We start from the raw sequence: 19,816 nt of genomic DNA on the forward strand, positions 1-19,816 counted from the left end.
TGGTGGTCAGGTGGCATCTGGCAACCCTATCTGGAGATGTTCCAGAATTACAACTGAACTCCAGATGACAGAGATCTGTCGCCCTGGAAAAAGTAACCGCATTGGACTCTGTGGCATTATATCCAGCTGAGGCCTCTCTCCTCCCCAAACTCTACCTGGAGCTGGCAACTTTAGCCAGGCCTGCGCCCAGTGAGTCCCCCCCTAGAATGAAGCTTTACCCCCTTCCCCTTCCTGAAATCCAGCTTGGAATACTGTGGTTGCCTAGCAACGGCTGCTGAGGAAATCCATTGCTGAAAGCTACAGGCACTCATATCATTTTTGGCTTTTTTAAACCTCCCAATGTGTTTTTTCTATATTTCAGATTTTTCTGCAAACCTGGGGCCCTTTGCAGGTTTGTAGAAAGATCTGTCTTCCCCATTCACGCTCCAGTCACTAGATTAAAATATCCAAAAATTTGGCCGACATCACTATAAGATGATTATATGATTAATTTCTAGGCAGGTGTCATGCTTTTTCACAATTTTACAGTACACCTATTATCAGGTAACTGAGCACAGAAACAGATGGCAAACAAACATTCACAAAAGTAACTCATTCTTCTTCTACTTCTCCAGTTAGTTATTTTGCATAAAATGTTTTCACCAAATAGTGGTGAAACTAATAACAAAAACAGGGCTCTGACAAGGAAGAGTGTCTCCATAATGCAGAGGGAAAGGCATTAATGCCTATCAGGGACTGACAGATAAGTAGAACCATAGGGGATGAGACATCTGTCTGCCAGTGCTCATGTCCCAGAGGACATGAACTTTATGTAAGGTGACTTTGTATCAAATGTGGTTTTCTTTCAAGAACTAACCTGATTCCTGGAGGGAGATGCTTTAATTTGACCTTTACCAAAGAATCTCCTCTGAAATAAACTGACCCTTGCAATTGCTTAATGGACAGGGGGCTTTTCCACCATTGCTTATATACCAAACCGTTTGATGTGCTTGTCTCTCATTGCATAGCACAGGTTGCATCTCCAAGAAATAACCTGTTTTATCTGATGTCATTTTTTCCCCTTAGCCGCTTCTTGTGCCTCATAGAATTCATTCAACTAGTAGGAATGTGAGAGAAGAAAAAACACGCTCTGAAATAAACTGTAAGTACATACTTATATTTTGAAATTAACTGTGGTAGGTACACCTTCCATAACCACATAAGTGTTGGTAGGTTATAATGGGCTGTTGCTACCCATCCTTGATTAGGCTACATAATAATGAAATATAGGCCCATAGTGAGAGAAAGCAGGTGTTGAGGTATGAGGCATTCTAATAGGTAAAGAAAATGGACAAGAAACAAAGAGGCTGTTGTTGAAAAGCCCATCTAAGCCCCCTTTAGTCTCAGAGGTTTGAGCAGCCCTTGAAATCACCATCTAATACTGTGCTCTGAAGTCACCTGTTTTAAATGAAACTGAGGCCCTTTCTGCGTTTTCCTGCCACTCTGGATTTTCTCAGTGTTCGAGTCAAGGCGGTTTATGTCCACAGCAAAACAGCATCCAAATAACTCTGGGCAACAGCAGGCTGAAACCGAGCTGACCACTGAAGGGAGGTAATGTAATGCAGAATGGGGTGAAAACTCAGAATAAAAAGAAGGTTGAACTCGATTTATTTTATTTCATTTCATTAGACTTATAGCCCACCCTCCCCACATTGTAGGCTCAGGGTGGGATTTTAGTGCAGAATGGGGAGGATGACTATTAAAAAGAAGGCTGAATTCGATTTTAGTGCAGAATTGCTTGAAATACACCACGGTGAACATGAATTAAAAGGAGAGTGCAGAAGAGGCCTTAAATCCGGAGTGGCAGGCAAATGTGGAAAGGACCTGAGTCTCGCGTGCCCATGCCGTAAACTAGCATCTCCATGCTGCCTGAATTATTGTTGTTGTTGCTGCTGTTTTTAGGAATGTGTTCCTTCTACAAATAGCAGTGTATGACACAAACCAATACAACTTCTTAATGTTTTTGTGCTATTGAAAATATAATTGACCTTATAACCCAAAGAAACTTCAAAGTATAAGAATGCAAAATTCTTCCCTCTGAATTACATCACTTCATGTAGTAGAATCCACTACTGTAAACATTTGTTTCCAGTTCTCTGCCCCCAAGTGTGGCTTGTTAGTGTGGAGACTTCCAAATGACGCCTACACCCAATCTGAGTGCTCCTAAGAGACAGAGAGGCGCTGGAAGGGGCCACTGCCATTAGTATTGCATTCTCTCTCCACACTGCAGCACTAGGGTGGGTGTTCTTCAAGATTTAGAGCTGAAGCATGAAGGAACATCTGTAGCATTACTACAGAGAGTGAGCATTGGCTTGTATTCTCTCCTCTTCCACCCTCCTCCAGCAGTAAGCTCAGTGCAAATTAGTCAGAAATGGCTGGACTTAATACTTCTGTATGTCTCTTCCTAGCAGAGCTGTCTTCCACTTTATATTTGCTCCCCTGCCCTGTTCTCTCAGGTAGGGGAGAGCCTGAGGCAGTCTGAATCCAACCAGTCCTACTGAGCTCACCTAGCCAGGCAAATGCATTAGGATTGGCTGGCTCTTTGTGTGGAGAGTGATAGAAAAGAAGGAACTAGTTCTATTGTGTCTTACACAGTTGAGCATTGACTATTTTACACTGATGTAACAGCTAAGAGAAGTAGATTTAGTTCAGTCCTTCAAGAGGTTTGGGGTCAAAGGGGGGGAAGTGCAAGTGAGGTATTAAAGGGATCTTTGATATTCCATTGTAAACTCTGATACTATCTCTGCACATTGTTTTTAGGCTTGGGGTAGAGTTGGCTAGTTCCCATTTGGAGAATGCATATTTGTAATGGTTTCCTGCTATGGCAATGGCACTGGAAGAGCCTGGAATGGAAAGAACTGTCAAACCCATAGTCAACTTAACTACAGCTTTACTTAGAGACTAACATGACTGACATTTTATAATTTTATGTATGTATTGATTATACAAATGCACACAAGTTAGAAAATCTACTGTTACAAAAAAGGAAAAGATAGTAAACATATGTCATATAAATAAAGAATGTATGTCACATATCACAAATTCTCATTAGAAAATAACGATGAAACACATTTAACTTTTGCTGCCAATAGACCCAAAAAGAGTTCCTGTGTTATCACAAAAGTAGGTTTCTGCTGCCTGCTAGCAAGATGTACAATCTTGCTAGCTTCAACAATTTTGCCATTTGGCAGGCCTGATTAATCCAAATTTATAGTCAGATTAGACCCTTACCTCTAATTTTTTGCAATTAACATTCTTTAGTTGCTAAAATAAGGTTCAAGATCATATTAAAATTTTGGTGTTGTGAGACCCAAAAGAATAACCTTAGGGAGCTGACGCATTAATATAAGAATTTCTGCAATGACTTTTTCCTGAAAAATTTAGCAGCTAGCTATTCCTACCAAATATGGAAATAGTTTGCAGATCTCAAACCACAATTCCAACATTTGTGGTAGATCATCTTAAAGCACTTATTTAGCTTTTACTACCCAAAATAGATAAGTTGCTTTTGTATGTAATTTTGAATTAAAAATCTTAAACCCAGTACAAATTGGAGAAGCAGTTTAACATACCTGGTAGGTGATATGTAAACATTTTATAATTACAGAACAAAGCCCCCCCCCCCCCCCCCCCCCCCCCAGTAGTCTGGTTCGAACTTGCATTTCATTAATTTAAGAAATTATCAAATTAGTACTTTTCTGGCTTCTTTGGAGGAGATATTTAAAACATTAGAATCAAAAGGATTGTTGAATTATGTTATGTTACTTTGAACGTTTGCAAACATTAGGAATTGATGTTTAAACAGTCTGTTTCTGAAGTAGAGTGGAAAACTTCGTTACAGGCTTGGCAAAGGAAATCTATGAATATGAAAGAGAACTTTTTTACCTGGCCATTTTGTAATTTTAAAGAGGGGTATGCGAGGAAATTAATGGGCATTTTTTGGGTTCAGGTATATTGAACAAGAAAAATATTGGTATTTCCTGATATTCCCAAATCCCAATATTGGTACGGTGTTGGGATTTGGGAAATAATCAGAATTCCCAAGTTTTTTCAGCTTCATTAATAACCTACAGGGACCATTATAGTCAATGGTCCCCATAGTTTATAATGGAGAATCCATCTGGGGGTATCTGGGATGGCTGTTTTTTGAGGTAGAGGCATCAAATTTGCAGCATAGTTCCTGATGCATCTCCTCACCCCCCCCCCCTTTCCAAAAGATTGGACCAGGGAGTCCAATTCTATGAACCCCTGAAGAAGGAGCGCCCATCCTCCATTGTATGCAATGGAGGGGGAAAAGGCACTTTAAAGGGACAGAAAATTGTGCTGATGGCCACATTGTATATTATATATATAAACTGTGTCTATAAAATGTTTCACATGCTATACAACCTTCAACTTTGTCCTTATTTATTCTTGACTTTATTCTCTTCAATAGTTGGCCAAGTAAAATTTGATCCACCTTTAGTAAAGGAGACAGAACCTCATCATGAGTTTGTGAGTAACAATTGTATATGTTCTGTTATGTGCAGCCATAACATGTAGCTTGTGTGGGGAGATGCATTTTAGTACAACAACAGAGGAAGACACTTGTGATCATGCTTTTTGTTCTGTATAGTGCACATTTGTATAAATCCTTTTTGAAAAAGTTATTTCAAGGTAGATGGGCCTGACCTGGATAGCCCAGGCAAGCCTGATCTCATCTGATCTTGGAAGTTAAGCGGGGTCGACTCCGGCAAGTACTTGGATGGGAGACCTCCTTGGAATACCAGAGCTGGGAGGCAGGGGCAGGCTTTATTCATCCACCTCTCTGAATATCCTCCAGCCCCCCAGTAGGGGTCAGTCACCAGAGGTTGCCATGATTTCCAGGTGCGCTCACACACACGCGCGCGCACACACACATGCACATTTCAAAAGAAGATGTAATTTTCCTTTATAGGAAATCTTTTGAAATGTCTAGCTTTAGTTATGTCACTTACTGATTCTTGTGAATGGATATAACATAAGAATCTGCCTTATACTTAGTGAGACCAGTGTCTGTATTGGCCGTGGCTGTCCAAGGTCACAAGCAGAGAAAATCTTTGCCAATAATAGTTTGCTTAGTTCTTTTTAACTTAAGATACCAGGGATTGAACCTGGGACCATCTGCATGTAAAGCATGTGTTTTGACTCTGACACACTGTCTAAGTTGTTAACTCCCTATTCCGCAGATATTTGACAAGTTAAGACAGGCATATTTTAAATCTGTTTTGAACAGATCTACTTTTCTAAGCTTTTGGGGCCACCATGCTTAACTACTCAATTAATGAAACAAGGTGGGGAAGAAGTGTTGGCTTTATACCCTGTTCTCCACTACCCAAAGGAGTCTCAGAGCGGCTTACAATCACCTTCCCTTCATCTCCCCATAGCAGATACCCTGTGAGGTAGGTTCTGAGTTCTGAGAGAACTGTGATTGACCCAAGGTCACCTAGCTAGCTTCATATGGAGGAGTAGGGAATCAAACCCAGTTCTCCAAATCAGAGTACGCCACTTTTAACCACTACACCACAGCTGGGAGGGCTTGCTGTTGAACATCATGACCCTGTAGCCCTGAAACCCTGTAAATCTTAGGCCATATAGGTGTATATTGTCAGGGTTTTGTTGTGTGTGTATATGTGTGTGTTGGCTGCATAGCCTCTGCTTCATGACAGTTATATCTAAGAAAGAGATCCTTGCCTTAATATAATTTCTGTTTCTCCTGTAGGCTTTTTAAAAATACACTGCATGACACTCAGAAGGGAGCTTAATGGAATGTTGGTGTAGGTCATTGGAAAGAATTTAGAGGAAAATTAGGAAGCTGTGATAAGCTATTTTTAAGGCTAATTGTATGAAGAGAAGGCTTTTGTTCAGCCTAGTGAAACAAGGATTAATGGGGCATATGTTGTCAGTTTTCGCAAACATTGCAAAAATGTCAGAAAGAAAGGGGAAAACACTGTTTTGCCCTATTTCTTGAAACTATAGGGAGAAAGAGCAATAGGCTAGCAGTTGGCAGGAAAATTCCAACCAGAGGTTTTGTTACCTAAAAGTAAGTCCTGTTGAAATCAATTCAATCACTCTCAAATAAAATTCCCACTAACGTGGTAGAAGAAGCTTGGCAAAGCAAGGTTTCCATTTGCAAAGAGTGAGAGGAGCAGTTTCACCAGTTCTCCCTCCTTGCTGCAAAACACTCATGCCACATGTTCAAGAAGCTCCCCCAGTTCTCAACATCAGCTTTTAAAGTCACCAGAAGCTGCTGTGGAAAGAGGCAACTGGGGAATATCTACCTCTGTGCCTTCCTCTCCCTACTCATAGAACTCAATCCATTAAAATTTCATACTTCAATTAATCTCCGTGTATTTTCCATATTCTTTGGGGAACATAAGCTGACACTTAAATGTCTCAGTTGCTAAAACGTTGACTTCAGTGAATCCAATCCTAGGGTACTACCTTCACTTAGTCCTTCATCTCCCTGGTTTTCAATCTTGTGAAGAAGCAGATATCTCTTTGGATTCTATCTAGAGACTCCCACAATTAATCAGTAGACTAATCTACTCTGAATATGTATTAGCTTGGTCTTGGTAGATTATCATATCTCTCTAAGTGCTGGGTCTAGCAAAGGTGCAGAAAATCTTATAGAGTTAGTGACTGCTGATCAGAGTAGGCTCATAATTCTTGATTGGCAGTAATTCTTGAGCACCTGAATCAATAGCTGATGTTAGAATTTTATTCTCAAATGTACATTTTCTCTCTTGCTTTACACCATGATTTATAACTGGTAAGTGATTACTAGGCAAGTTACATAGTTGTGTTATCTTATGATTCACCTCTCCACTCCCTGTTGTTCAGTAAGTGGCCATGCCAGGAGGGCAGCAAAATCCTTCTTGTGATTTTACTCTGTTCATGGGACAATTAGATCCAACCCTATTAATTTAGCATCTGTCTTGTTTTCATACTGAATGGCCACCCTCTTTTCATGTGTCTTGTTTTTACACTGTGCTTCCTTCTTTCTAAACACTCCATCTTTTTATTATTATTTATCTTGAAGGCCCTCTGTGGTTTTCTTAGTCACTTGGCTAGTTCTTTTGAACAAGTTCTCTATATCATCCATGATGTCAAGGAGTTCAGTATTTATCACATTCCAGCTTTCATATTGCACAGTCTTCTTGAAGACTGGGGAGAATGGAGATGGGTAAAAAGAATTACTTGCATTAAGACGTAGCCTATCAATAATTTTTTGTAGTTTTAAAACCTGACTCCAGACCTCTGGAAGGAACAAAATGTGTATTTATGCTAAATGCTTGAAGATTTGTTCTAAGATAAGAAGGAACAAAACTCCAGTGTGACTGTGGATGTTCCCTTGCTCCTTCTTTACATGTGCTTACGAGTTTAAGTATTGATGCTGGTTGACTTAATGTGCAGAATGTTAAGCTGTCCTTACTCAGAGCAGCGGAACATCCTGACTGATGAATGATTCTCCCGATCATATCAGGAAGCAGGGCCAAGCTTCCTGTCTCCTCCAGGGTAGGAAGGGAGTGGGGAAGGGGAGAATCCACTCTCCAGTTATTTCCCTGCATTAAAAAGAGGAATATAGGGTTTCTGTGGGACCTCTAATTGCTAGACCTTCCATGACTGTGCATTTTGTTCTTTTCCTTTCTTCCTTCCACTTCTCATTTCCTTTATGTCTTTTTTTAAAAAATGAAAAAGATTTCTCCTCCTCCTTGATGTTTCAACTGTACTGACTGAGGTGGTATTGACAGTGATAAAGCATCACAAGTGGAAGCCTCCCCCTCTTTGTCTTCTTCCCTAACAGAAGGTTGCAATAAGTGAAAAATCAAGACGGGAAAGCGCAATAGAGTAAACAGCTCTCTGCCCCTCCCTTATTCTTCTAAAGTACCTCAAGGCCTTGGCTTCCTGCCCTTTAGAGGAAGAGGCTGCAGGAACAGCCTGGGCTGCTAAGGCCTCTATTCCTCCCCCATAAAAACACCCCAGGAGGATGGCATTTGATCTCTTAACAGAGTCTGAGCCAGGGTTTTGACCTTTGTAGGGTTAGCCACCATGGCAACCTTATCGTTCAGGTAGTATTACCAGGCTCAACCCTCACACCCATAATCTTAGTGAGCTGGATATAAGTAAAATTGACCATTTTTGGACAGTGACTGGGATTTTAAGAGCTGTTCTGCTAGGAACCAGTAGAAATTTGGGCTACCTGTTTTCAAAAGGTGACTATATTACACATTCTGCGATCACACACACTAATCCACTTCCGATCCACTTTGCACTTTCCAACTGGATTTTTACTGTGTGAAATGGCAAAATTCAATTCAAAAGTGCATTGAAAGTGGATTATTTAGTGTGTGTGATCGCAGCCAGTATTTCATGTCTCTTGATGTATTGCAGCTTGAGGAAAAACAGGTTCCTCTTGAGCTCACAGAAATAGTTTTGCAGCTGTTTTGGTCCTGGCCATAGCTTACGTTTTAACAATTTTGGTCCACTCCCCACTTTTCATGAATATGGGAGGACTTTTATACCCCATCAGAAAGCAGCTTAGAAGCAAGATGCACTGAAATAAATATACTTATGTATTGTTAGTCTATTTCCTTGTTTCAGAGTACAAGGCTCCCCCTCATCATGTTAAAAGTCCTCGAAGGAAGTTTCTTAAAGTTATTCAGCAGCCGTGAAATCCTATACAGTAGATACCTAGGAAATAAATGTGAAACCCATGCTTTAAAATTTTTGTCAGCATTGGGGTTTTTTTTGGTATAGTTCTGTATGTGTTTTTGTAGGCAGTTTCATACAACCTTGTGTTATCCACTAACACCAAATATAATGTGAGTGGTGTTGATCACAGCTAATTTGTGAGCTTTCTATTATGATGATTCTTGCAACTTCTGGTTGATGGCAGTCTGAAGGTGGTTGATAATCCTCAGAAGGATGCGGAAATTGTTCTTCTGTCCATGGGGATACAGTACACAAAACTTCCTTAATACTTTAAAATGTGATAGTAAAAGAATGAAGAGGTCCATATCCTGGGAAGAATGTCAGATCCTCTATTTTTAACTGGTATGCAAAATAAGGCAGGAAAATTTAAAATTGGTGAAAATGAATGTCAATTATAAATGTAGTTGTATTTTTCTGGCCCTTGCATTTTTGCTCTGAAGTCATTGTTGCATTGCTAAAGCCAACCATTATGCTGTACAAACTTTCAGAAAGTTTACTGAACAGTAATGGCAGACCCAACTATCTTGTAAAAATGTCCCTTTGTACATAGATGTTTTTCAGTAATTAACTTGAGTTTCTGGTCTTTGTCTGATGAACAGCACGGCAGTAACGATTTTTTGGACAGTTCAGAAGAAATATACTACACTGCAAGATCTAATCTGGTATTTTCATCTATTGCCTTTCTTTCAGTGTGTGTTTTTGTCTTTTGTTTTTCAAATGTTTTGTTCAGTGGCCATGCTTCTTTTGTCATCTGCTAAACTCAACACATACTTTACAATAAAGTTACTCAATATAATAATGCATTCTCAGTTCTGCATTCTAACACACTAACATACTTCATAGTGAATCTTGTGATCTCACAAAAAATTGTCCTAAAAATTGTAAGGAACAATAACGTGTTAGCTAGGTCAACAGTTGTATAGCATGTATATAATTATCAAGTATCTTGAGCACATAAATAAAACCAAATGCAGTATATAAAGTTGGCTAGGAAGGGTAAACAACACTGTGAAGAAAACAGTATTTGACTACTGCTTCTGTATTTAATCTGTCAACATGTTATCTGTAATATGAATATTTAATAACGAATACTGGTGTGAACATTGAAATTTACAAGTAGCTGCAGATTTAGGGTTGCACCAGTGCTTGTTTTCTATAGGCAGAAGGGCACTTCAGTGGAGGAGAGGGGCAATTTTTACCAGTTCTTCTTACTTTAACTCCCCATACACACACATTGCCCTGAGAGCTCTTGGGGGGCGGGCATAAAACCCAAGGGGCACTACTTCATGGATGCAGTGGAAGGGGGAGGCAGTAGGAGGGGGAGGCAGGAAAGTTGCATTCATGGGACTTTTAGATTCAACTCTTGGGGTTTTTTGCTTTGAACACTAAATTGTGCTGTTTCAGAACTGCCCCCCCATTGCTTTAGCCACACAAATGCATTTTTTCATATTCATTGCCTCCTATTCACGTGTTGCCTTTCAGTATTGAGCAATTCCATAAAGAAATAATCTTGAGTTAAGAGGTTATCTGCACTCTATATCAAAAGCAACCGTAGCTCCCAATGGAGAACAGTTTCCATTTTGATGCAGGTTGTTCATTTTATCCTTAGCTCATTAATGTGTGTCTTCTAGAATTTGTCTGTAATTGTGGACCCAAAGACCTGGAAAGATCCAATATCCCTACTGAATGTTGTCTTCCAGCTGGTCTGTGGAAACAGTTCCAGACCATCTTTCCATAGCCGTCTCCTAAGACACACCTGTAACATTAATTTTTTTTCCCCCATAGCAGACCTTTTTTGTCTTGTCTCCACCTATTCTTTTTGGCAAAGCTTGTAGTAATGTTTTTGCAAAGCTATTAGTACTGTTTTTGCAAGGGAAACAATCACCTTAATAGCAGAAGACCGCATAACACGTTGTTACATATTATATGGTCATTTGCACCGAACATAACGTGCATTATCATCAGTTTTTACAAATATATTAGCTTGCTTAGTAGAAAGTTCATACTTGCTTTTTTGCCAAATACATTTCAGCACTTTGAGTACAGTTAAAGAGAAAAGTTAAAAGTGTGAAACAGGCTTGTCCTTTAGATAAGTACCTGATATCTTCAGTTCCTTTACAGTTTTCAGAAAGCTCTATCATGATTTCTACCCTGGAAAGAGAGTTGTCATTGAAATGTTGCTAACAAATTCCAAGCAGTAATCTTTAATCCTTGTACTTAGATATTCTACACTGAATTCCGCGTGAGCCTAGCAGGTAGAGTGCCTGCCTGGAATACAAAATGGGGTCTATGCTTAGCTTGGCTTGTATAGATAAAATTTCTAATGGGTTCTTCAGAGTTACGGCATAAATGTTATATGTACCAAGAGGAATTGTTAGAACAGTGGTTGTGGGATTGGCTTGGCACATGTCTGTAGCAATCTATAGAACAGATAATGGGAACAAACATTATTATGTTCCTATGATACAAACATTTCTTTAGGCATGTAGCAAGCACAGATTCATCCCCCTTGCTTGATTAAGTAACTTCTCATACATCAACTGTAGGAACTACTGTCAAAGAGGTTATATAACTAAATGATTGTTGACATCTGAACATACTTTCTCAGAGTTAAGTGATAGGTTAATTCCCAGAAAGTCGCATATACATTGAGGAATAGCCTAGTCTTGTCCCAAGACTTGCAACGCTTTACCTCTCCAGAGTGATCTCATTTGTAATACTTATTACCACCAGACATAGAGACAGTTTGACCTTAGCAAACTATATAATCTTTACACAATTGCTCTTGAATTTTAAAAGGAATTGAATTTCAGCAAAGGGATTTTTAGCCACCATCAGAAAAGAAAAGTATCTTGCAAAAATGTATAGCATCAGTTAATGGTCGTTTCTAGGTTTTCTGATTTAGAGTAAATTGTTCTAGGAGAAGTTCAAATTATTATCCAGAAAAGTCCAAGCATTCTGGAATCCATGTCCAACATTCCTGGCTGTAGGAAGAGCACAGAAATTATTCAAGGGCCTGTCAGCAACTAGAGGACACAAACCCACTGGTACCAGAATTCCCAGTTAAGTTAAAGGACATCTGTTGGGCTTTTGTGCTCAGGTGGCTACATTGCATCATGAATACTTGGGACAGATTTAGTCCTTGCCAAGACTGAGAGAGAAAAACACAGCCTCACCTTGCAAGTGGTCAGACATTGTCAGGTAATATAGCCAGTCCCAAAGGACCATCAGAGCTCAGGGGTCTGTTTAAAGTTTTTCTTGATACCTAAGTTGATACCTAAAGGGAATGGGGTTGAAAAGGCAATTCTGTACTTAAAAGGGTTGAACATGTTTCTGACCAAGAAGCATTTTAGGATGGAGATGCTGAAGAACATGGTTGCAGCCCTGGAGCCACAGAACTTCCTCACCTTGTGATAGACTTAATAAAGGCCTACAATTATATTCCAGTCAGGCCTTCTCACAAATGGAGAAGCATGTGGTTTTCCATGGAAAGTCTGTGGTACAATATTGGATTATATTTTTTCTTGAACATCTGTCCACCAAGAGACACCTTTATGTATATTATATTTTAAAAGGGTTCTCGTACTTTGACCAGGTAAACTGCATAATAAAATGCCACATAATATAGGGCACTGTCCTTTGGCCTCATAGCTTCCTCAGGATCTTAATGACAGTTCTGTTTCTGGTGGCACAGATGAGGTGGCAGGAGGTGTTCTGTGTCCATACCTGGACAACATCCTTGTTGGGTTGAAGCTAAGGGAACAGAGCTATTAAAATGCACATCTCTGCCCTCGCTCCCCATAGTATTGTAGTGAATTAGGAGAAGCTCTGACTCGGAGAAATTAGTTCACTTGGGGGGTCATTCTGGATAGTAAGACCTACGACATGGTGCTCTCAAATGAGAACAAAGTTAATTGGCTTTGTCAGAAAGATGATATTGTCCCACAAAACAGATTTGATGTCTATGGCTCTGTTAGTGGGGATGCTAGTGTTATCCAATACATGGTGAAATGGACACAGTTCTATAGAAGGCCATTTCAGCAGTTAAGGCTTGCTTTTCAGAAAGAGATTGTACATCAGGTCAGCAAAAAGGATACCTGTCTCTGCTTTTTATGAGCCATGCTGGACTGGTAGACAGAGGAAGACAAGACATCTGATCTCCCACCAAAATGGGGATTGTGACAGATGCATATCTTATGAGCTGCTGGGCCACATGCAGGACTGAGTGGCCCAGGGCACTTCGAGCAGCCAGGAAAAGCAGCAGCAAAACTGGCTGGAGACCCAATTTGATCTCCTGACCTTCAGAGTCAACACAAGAGTTTTCTGAATGTGTGATGTATAGGGAAAGGCATATATCAACAGGCAGAGTGGTGTGTACTCACCAACTCTTAATCTGGAGGCAAGCCTCATCTAATATCACTCAGGGCAGAACACTTAGCAGGGGTGGCCAACACAATGGATTGGTTAAACAGAAAGGCAATACAGGAAGCAGAGCAGTTGCCTACATCTCCCTATTATTCAAACAGTTAACTTTGGCAAATATTTGCATCTGTTTTTAACATCTGAAAATAAGCAGGTGGAAAGATTTCTGACTCGTTTCCAGTGCACAGAGGTGGAAAGAACAAAAGTTTAGGAGCACAGCTGATTGCAAGCCTTTCTTTATACCTGTGCAACTAACCAGCCTCATACCATGGGGTCCTGAGGAGAATCGAGCAGATGAAAGTGGAAGTGATCCTCATACTCCTCCCTCAATGGCTCAGAAGGCAGTGGTTTCCAGATCTAATGATACTGTTGGTGGAGAGCCATCATGCCCAACCAGAGAGAGAAGATCTGTGATCCCAGGGACCAGTTCTATACCCTCATCCCATTTATAATTAGAGGCTGAGCAGCAGTGGCTAGGTGAATTGGGAGGCTCTGCCTCTTTGAGTACCTTGTGGTCATCAAGGCAACCTTCTATGAACAATGTGGATGGAAGTTCTTGGAAGGGTCAACTTTGGTGGCATGGTAAAATAGGGAGAGTATCAGAGTATGAGTATAGTCTTAATCTTGGGGTTTATGTAGAAAAGCCTGATTAAAGGTCTCAGTGCCAGCACACTTAAGCCCCAGGTATTTGCTATTAGTACTATTTTGGGATGCCACTTTCTGGCACTGAGACTTATTCCCTGGGTCCCCCTATTTTACTAGGAAGAGAATTGTAGAAAACCAGTTCTTCAGTGTTTGGGTTCCATTTCCATCCCAGGTTGTGCTTTTTGGCAGAATGCAGAGAAAGGGGACTCTAGAACTTTTTCCCTCTTAGGATATTGACATCTATACAGTAACTAGTGGCCAATTATAGTTTGCTTTCTGTAAACAAAAAGGCACAACCTCCAAAATCTATGTATTTTGCCATTGGGGAAGTGTTTCACCCCAGCCCCTATAATGTATTAGGAAAGAAAAAAAACACTACAGGGGTTCATTAAGAAAACTGTGATCCAGGGAACCATTTCTAAGTGCCCTGGAGCGATAGAGCCTTTTATGACAACCTGAAGAACATTTGCCTCGATACAGAGAAATGTATTTGTGGTGTAGTAAAACTACTCCAAGTATGAAAAATGATAGGAATACTTCAATTTAGATGGCTTTAAATTTTTTCCTTTAAAATTCATGAAGGTTTATATTAGTTGTCCAATATCTTAGGTTCAAATCACAGTTGTAAAGGAGCCATAGTGCTGTGAGTTATTCAATACGCAGAAGGAGAGTTATGAATCTATGCAAATGAAACATTCTGCCTCATGTTGAAGTGTGTTTTCAGGCTCCGGATGTCTTAGTACTATGAAACACAATTATTTCTGCCACCACCACCAAAAACAAAAAAACACCAAACCCAGCCTTGAAGGACTTTTTCTACCCCAAGATATATTGGATTTGGCATAGGGTAAAAATTAGATCCCAAATGCAATATGTGTAAGTTTTTGTTTTGTTTTACAATGTTGTTTGGAGGGATAAGGAAATTGTGGCCACATATTTGAAGGTTAACACCATTAAGGCAATTAAAGCTTCAACTAGGAAATAGCTGTACTATAGATGGTTTCATCAGAGCCACTCCTTTTAGAAACTAACATTTCGGCGGGAGGATAAAGAGAAAACAGCCCTGTTCTTAGAAGAGGAAGGAAAGTGTTCAGCCCACCACCGTTGTTTCAAAATGGATCCATTCCAATAGGGGTGGTTCATTACCAACCTTGCTGTTCGTGTATTTTTATTTGATCTGTATACCAGAGTTACGCTGTTCTACGTTTCCTTCTGGGATGTGGAATGGCATAGCATAGCCCTATCTCATCATATCTCAGATGCTAAACCATGATGGGAAACCACCAAGGAAAGCTTAGCAGAAGAAGGCAATGGCAAACTATTTCAGAGTTACGACATCAGTTGGCTGTGACTTAATGGCACTTTACACACACAAGTTTCCTTCTAAAAGTAGTGTGAGATGTTCCTGCTCTGGCCTAACAAATTGGGAGATGGACTTCTCCACAGGAGGAGTTGTCATCTCACAAACTAGCCTGTCTCCTTCTTGTTCTGAGGCAAGTGTCACCCCGTTGTCAAACATGCTTTCTTCTTATGCTGCACCTTTTGTTAGAATCTTGCATGGGGAGGGGGGCCTGAATTAGATTTCTCTGTGTCGCATCACAGCTCAGCTCTCAAAGCCATTCCATTGACAGAATAATCTGACAGCCTCACTCTGTATCTTCACATCGCTTGCCTTTTCTCCTACGTTGAATCTTAACCAGCCTTTGGGATCCAGTTATATCAATCTAATTACGAAATAATTTCCCTTCAAGCACCTTGCAAAATTGCGAATGTCATAATTTTATCAAAGTGACTTTTTCCCATTTTATTTTCCTTTTTCTGAAACTGCTTTCCTTCCATGTTCGTATAACATGTTTCCTGTTACGTTATTATGAGTACTCATTACTCTAGTCTAGTTTCTTCTTGTTCCTGTATAGAGGCTTGGATCCTGCCTAAATTTTCATAAATAGAAGGTTTTCCATCAGCAGAGCACTGCTTCTCCATCTCTCTCCTGCTGTAGCCCAGGGGGACTGAATTCCAGGGGGACTGGAAACCCCCAGGACTAACAAGGGGGTGAGTCAGATCTCTGCCAATCGTGATGGGGGACCAATGATATCCCTGCCACTCTCCTTCTGCAGAACTTTTAGGAAGGATCCAAACCAGAGTTTTTCCTTATGGTTGCACTTGATCTCCCATTCTTTGCCACTTTAGACAGTGTTTTATATAAGAATAACAAAAATTATTTTATTTGAAAGCTAGTGTAACGTAGCAGCTAAGCAAATGAAAAGCCCTTGCTTTAAATATAGTCTCTTCAACAAATTGCATTGGTAAGCCTTTGGTAAGGTATTCTCTCTCTGCTTTAGCCCCACCCCCAATCTTTTGCAGTAAGATGATTATAGATGAAGCATTAATAGTATTAGTATTGTGAAGTATTCTCATTATTACTATATTGAACTTCTTATATAGCTATCATTTATTGGTTGACTATCATCATTCCTGAAAATTAGTCTCCCTTTCTGTAGTTACAATCCTTACCAGAGGCAAGTAGTACAGAATCATACAAAAGTAAATGTGCTAGCTATACATGCATATCAAACTTCATACAGTTTCTCTATAGCATAATCACTTTTTTGCTAAATGGAGAAAGCTATTTTTCTTTGAATGACAAAAAAAAATTGTGATATCTTCAAGCCTTGAAACCCCAGTTTTCGTATCAGTTTAGTTCTGCTATGGACCACTGAACCATGACACTGTATATTGTGAAGTAAACAAGCAAAACTCACGTTGTATTAAGATATTCCCCTCAGCATCAACATGGATGAAGGATTTGAGCCATTTGACATGGGGCCGCATTTATTTATTTAGATATTTATGCCTCTCTTTTCTCACTGATGGAGACCAAAAGCAATTTACAACACCATCTTTCCAACTCAATTTTCATCCTCACAACCACCCTATGAGGTAGATTAGACTGAGCAAGTGTGACTGGACCAAGGTCATCCAGTGACTTCTCATGGCAGAGTGGGAATTCAAACCTGGGTCTCCCAGATTCTAATCTGACACTCTAAACAGCACATCACAGATTTAGTAACATAGTTTCACCCAAAGTTCAAAGTTCACCCAGCTGTATTTCTCACCTCTTTCCCACCTTTGGCTTGCATCGCATATACCTAAGTTTTTTTGAAAAAAATTGCTTTAAAGTACTAAGGATAAACAATAAATTATCCAACTTTAGTTTCCAGAAACAAAGGACAGAGAACAGATCCTTGATATGTATGGTTAGCACACATCAAGCATGATACTGCATGAGGGGCTCAAGTGTGCATGATTTGCATAGTCCTTCTGTGCTCCCTTTTTGGGTGGAATGATGTACATTACATTGGAAATACTGGGAGACAGCTTAAGTATTCACCACCAATTTAAAAGGTGGTGAGTGAGTAAAAGGGAAGTGCTGATTCAAAATCTGAAAAATTCATAAGAGTAACAGCACTAGGATAGTTTGGAAAGAAATTTTCCCCTGATAGTTGAATGTTTAATTTTTTGCTGCTCAAAATCTCCGAATTAGCACAAGCTAAAATATATTAGTATTTATGGCTCTACCATGTTTGAATTTTTATTACCAATACCTTCATATCAGTTACTAATGACCACAAAAGAACCACAACAGATAAGTTGTTTGAGTCTCTTGGATCTAGGTCATTACATATCCTGCAGAATTTTTTTTTGGGGGGAGCATAAGAAGTTATTCTGGCTGTGCTGAGGAATTGTGTCTATTGTATGTAATATAATAGATATTAGTCCTTTATACAGTACATGTGTAAATATATAAAGCTGACTTATATCGAGTCAGATTCAGTGAGCCCACAGCCTTTTTCCTTGGTGAAAACTGTTTAATTTGCATACATATCTGCATATTCATCTTTATGCGTTATGTTACAAAACCAGGATTCAGCCTTTACGAATCATGCATTTTCAAAGAGCTAGATGGACTAAGGTGGTGCTAGCTTTTTGTCTGTCTTGTCCTACTTTTACAACCATTATTTTTCCACAAAAACATGGGAAAAACATCATACAAAAAATAATGTTCTCATATTTTGACATAATATCTAGGCAGAAATGTGGGTTATTTTTAAAGTATGTAGTAATAGCAGTTTAGAAAGGAACGTGAAAAATACAGTACAATATTCATTTTAGTCTGTTGATGCTAGCAGACAGCAGGGTAGTAAACAGGCAAGTAAGCAAAGGTTTAGCCCTTTAAATAATACAAACATAAACCACACTGACAGATGTCACTTTTCATAAATAATGCTCCTGTGAGATTTCTAACATATGGTGACAGATGAAGGGTCTCTTTACATTTTGTAGAGATTTGCTTATTTTCTCTTATTACCTTTTCTGTCAGTATTGTAGACTACACATTGTCCTGGATTTGTACATCACAAATTGAGAGAGACATTTTGCCTCTGCCCAGCCATAAGATCTTCAGTTTCCTTTTCTATTCATATTTCTTTAATACGTACAGCTGCTAAGATTTCTTGAACACTTTACTGTATTTGTCAAATTTTCATTAGCATTTCATTCATTTGTAACTTCTTTGCGCAACCCAGCCCTATCGATATTTACTGGAAAGTAAATCCCACTGTGTTCAATAAGGCTTACTCTTCAATTGAGCATGCATAAGATTGCAGCCTTAAAAGAGCATTTAAAGCATGGTTATTTTGTTGGGAACTGATTGCTTTATCTCAGCAGTTATCCTTTTAAAGCTTGAACCATGTAAAGATAAACTTAGGTTAGTGCAATTTAAGGAGTTGTATGGGATTTGAAAGAATTGCTAAGACTGCGTTTTGCAAGGATTCGCATTTTGCTGGATCTCATAGAGCTGTGGATTACTTTGGGATTCACTGAAACCTAACGCATCTTTCTCATTTTATGCACATGAAAGAAACATGCCTGAAGTTTCTCCAGGCACTTCCTTCATGTTTAATCTGGCTTTCTTGCTATCTTTATTTTTAAAAAATGTTATAAGTTTATATCTTGCTTATTTGCTTGCAAGTCCACAAAACAGCTAACAATGAGGCAGGGACCATGTAAGATTCATATTCATATAAGATTAGTATGCAGAAGACATCTTCTATTTGAGGAAGAGCTATGTTACACCCAGTGTTCCCTCTAAGCTGAGTTAGTGTGAGCTAGCTCACAGTTTTTTAGCCTCCGGCTCACACATTTTTGTTTTAGCTCAGGAAGGATGGCTCCAGAGCAAACTAATTTATGCAGTAGCCAAATTGCTCGTTCACAACTTTAATGCCAGTAGCTCAGAAAGTAAAAGTTTTACTCACAAGGCTCCACACTTAGAGGGAGCATTGGTTACACCTAGAGCTAAAGTGTTACATGGCACAGGTGAAATTAAACCTGAAAATGTAGTTTGTATTTCAGCAAAAAGTTATGCAGCTTCTTGCACAGTTGGAAGTGTAAGAACTGCTACAGAGCCTATATAATATTGCTTGAACCCTTGCAGAGGGTTTTACAGAACAGGATTAGTTGTTTATTTCTCCATCCCATTTTTCAGAACCTTGTCCTCCAAAGTGGGTCATATCAATCAAGAGATAGGATCCCTGCCCCTCAGGCTTACTAGCTGAAGACTAAGAACACAAAGGAATGGAAGGGGAAAGTACAGGTGGAAGATTGTTTTGTTCTCACAGTGTCAAACTGAGCATTTATATCCCGTGGAGACTAAGCTAGGCTTTTCTTGCTGGAGTTCTTCCTGCCAAGACAGGGAGGAACACAGAGGTCATTTCGGGGGGGATCGCGGGGGATCGCAGTTCCCCCGAGTGAGGTAAGGGGGGCGGGGCACATGACGAAGCCCCGCCCCCTGCTTCTGGCCGCCCCGCTTCCGGCCCTCATTCAGCCAGGAGGAGGCAGGAGAAGAGGGAGGGTAAGTTGCTTCCTCCCTGCCTCTCCCCACCCCTGCCTGCCTGGGGCCAGGGTGGGCCTTCGAGGG

General features: G+C 39.8%; 1 protein-coding gene across 8 annotated transcripts in view; it reads left to right on the forward strand.

Moving 5' to 3' along the window:
- MAP4K3 (mitogen-activated protein kinase kinase kinase kinase 3) overlaps positions 1 to 19,816 on the forward strand; it is a 99,765-nt gene that overhangs the window by 44,608 nt on the left and 35,341 nt on the right. For 5 of the 8 annotated variants that reach the window (XM_015418068.1, XM_015418071.1, XM_015418074.1 and 2 more), the window contains exons 13-15: positions 1,066 to 1,141; positions 4,475 to 4,533; positions 9,372 to 9,434. In XM_015418068.1, the coding sequence (XP_015273554.1) occupies positions 1,066 to 1,141; positions 4,475 to 4,533; positions 9,372 to 9,434 (198 nt within the window). The remainder of the gene's footprint in view (positions 1 to 1,065; positions 1,142 to 4,474; positions 4,534 to 9,371; positions 9,435 to 19,816) is intronic. The other 3 variants (XM_015418070.1, XM_015418075.1, XM_015418072.1) reach the window with 1 other exon arrangement.

This window comes from Gekko japonicus, unplaced genomic scaffold (genome assembly GCF_001447785.1).
Source record: "Gekko japonicus isolate JY-2015 unplaced genomic scaffold, Gekko_japonicus_V1.1 scaffold1394, whole genome shotgun sequence".
In the NCBI taxonomy this organism is placed as follows: Eukaryota; Metazoa; Chordata; class Lepidosauria; order Squamata; family Gekkonidae; genus Gekko; species Gekko japonicus.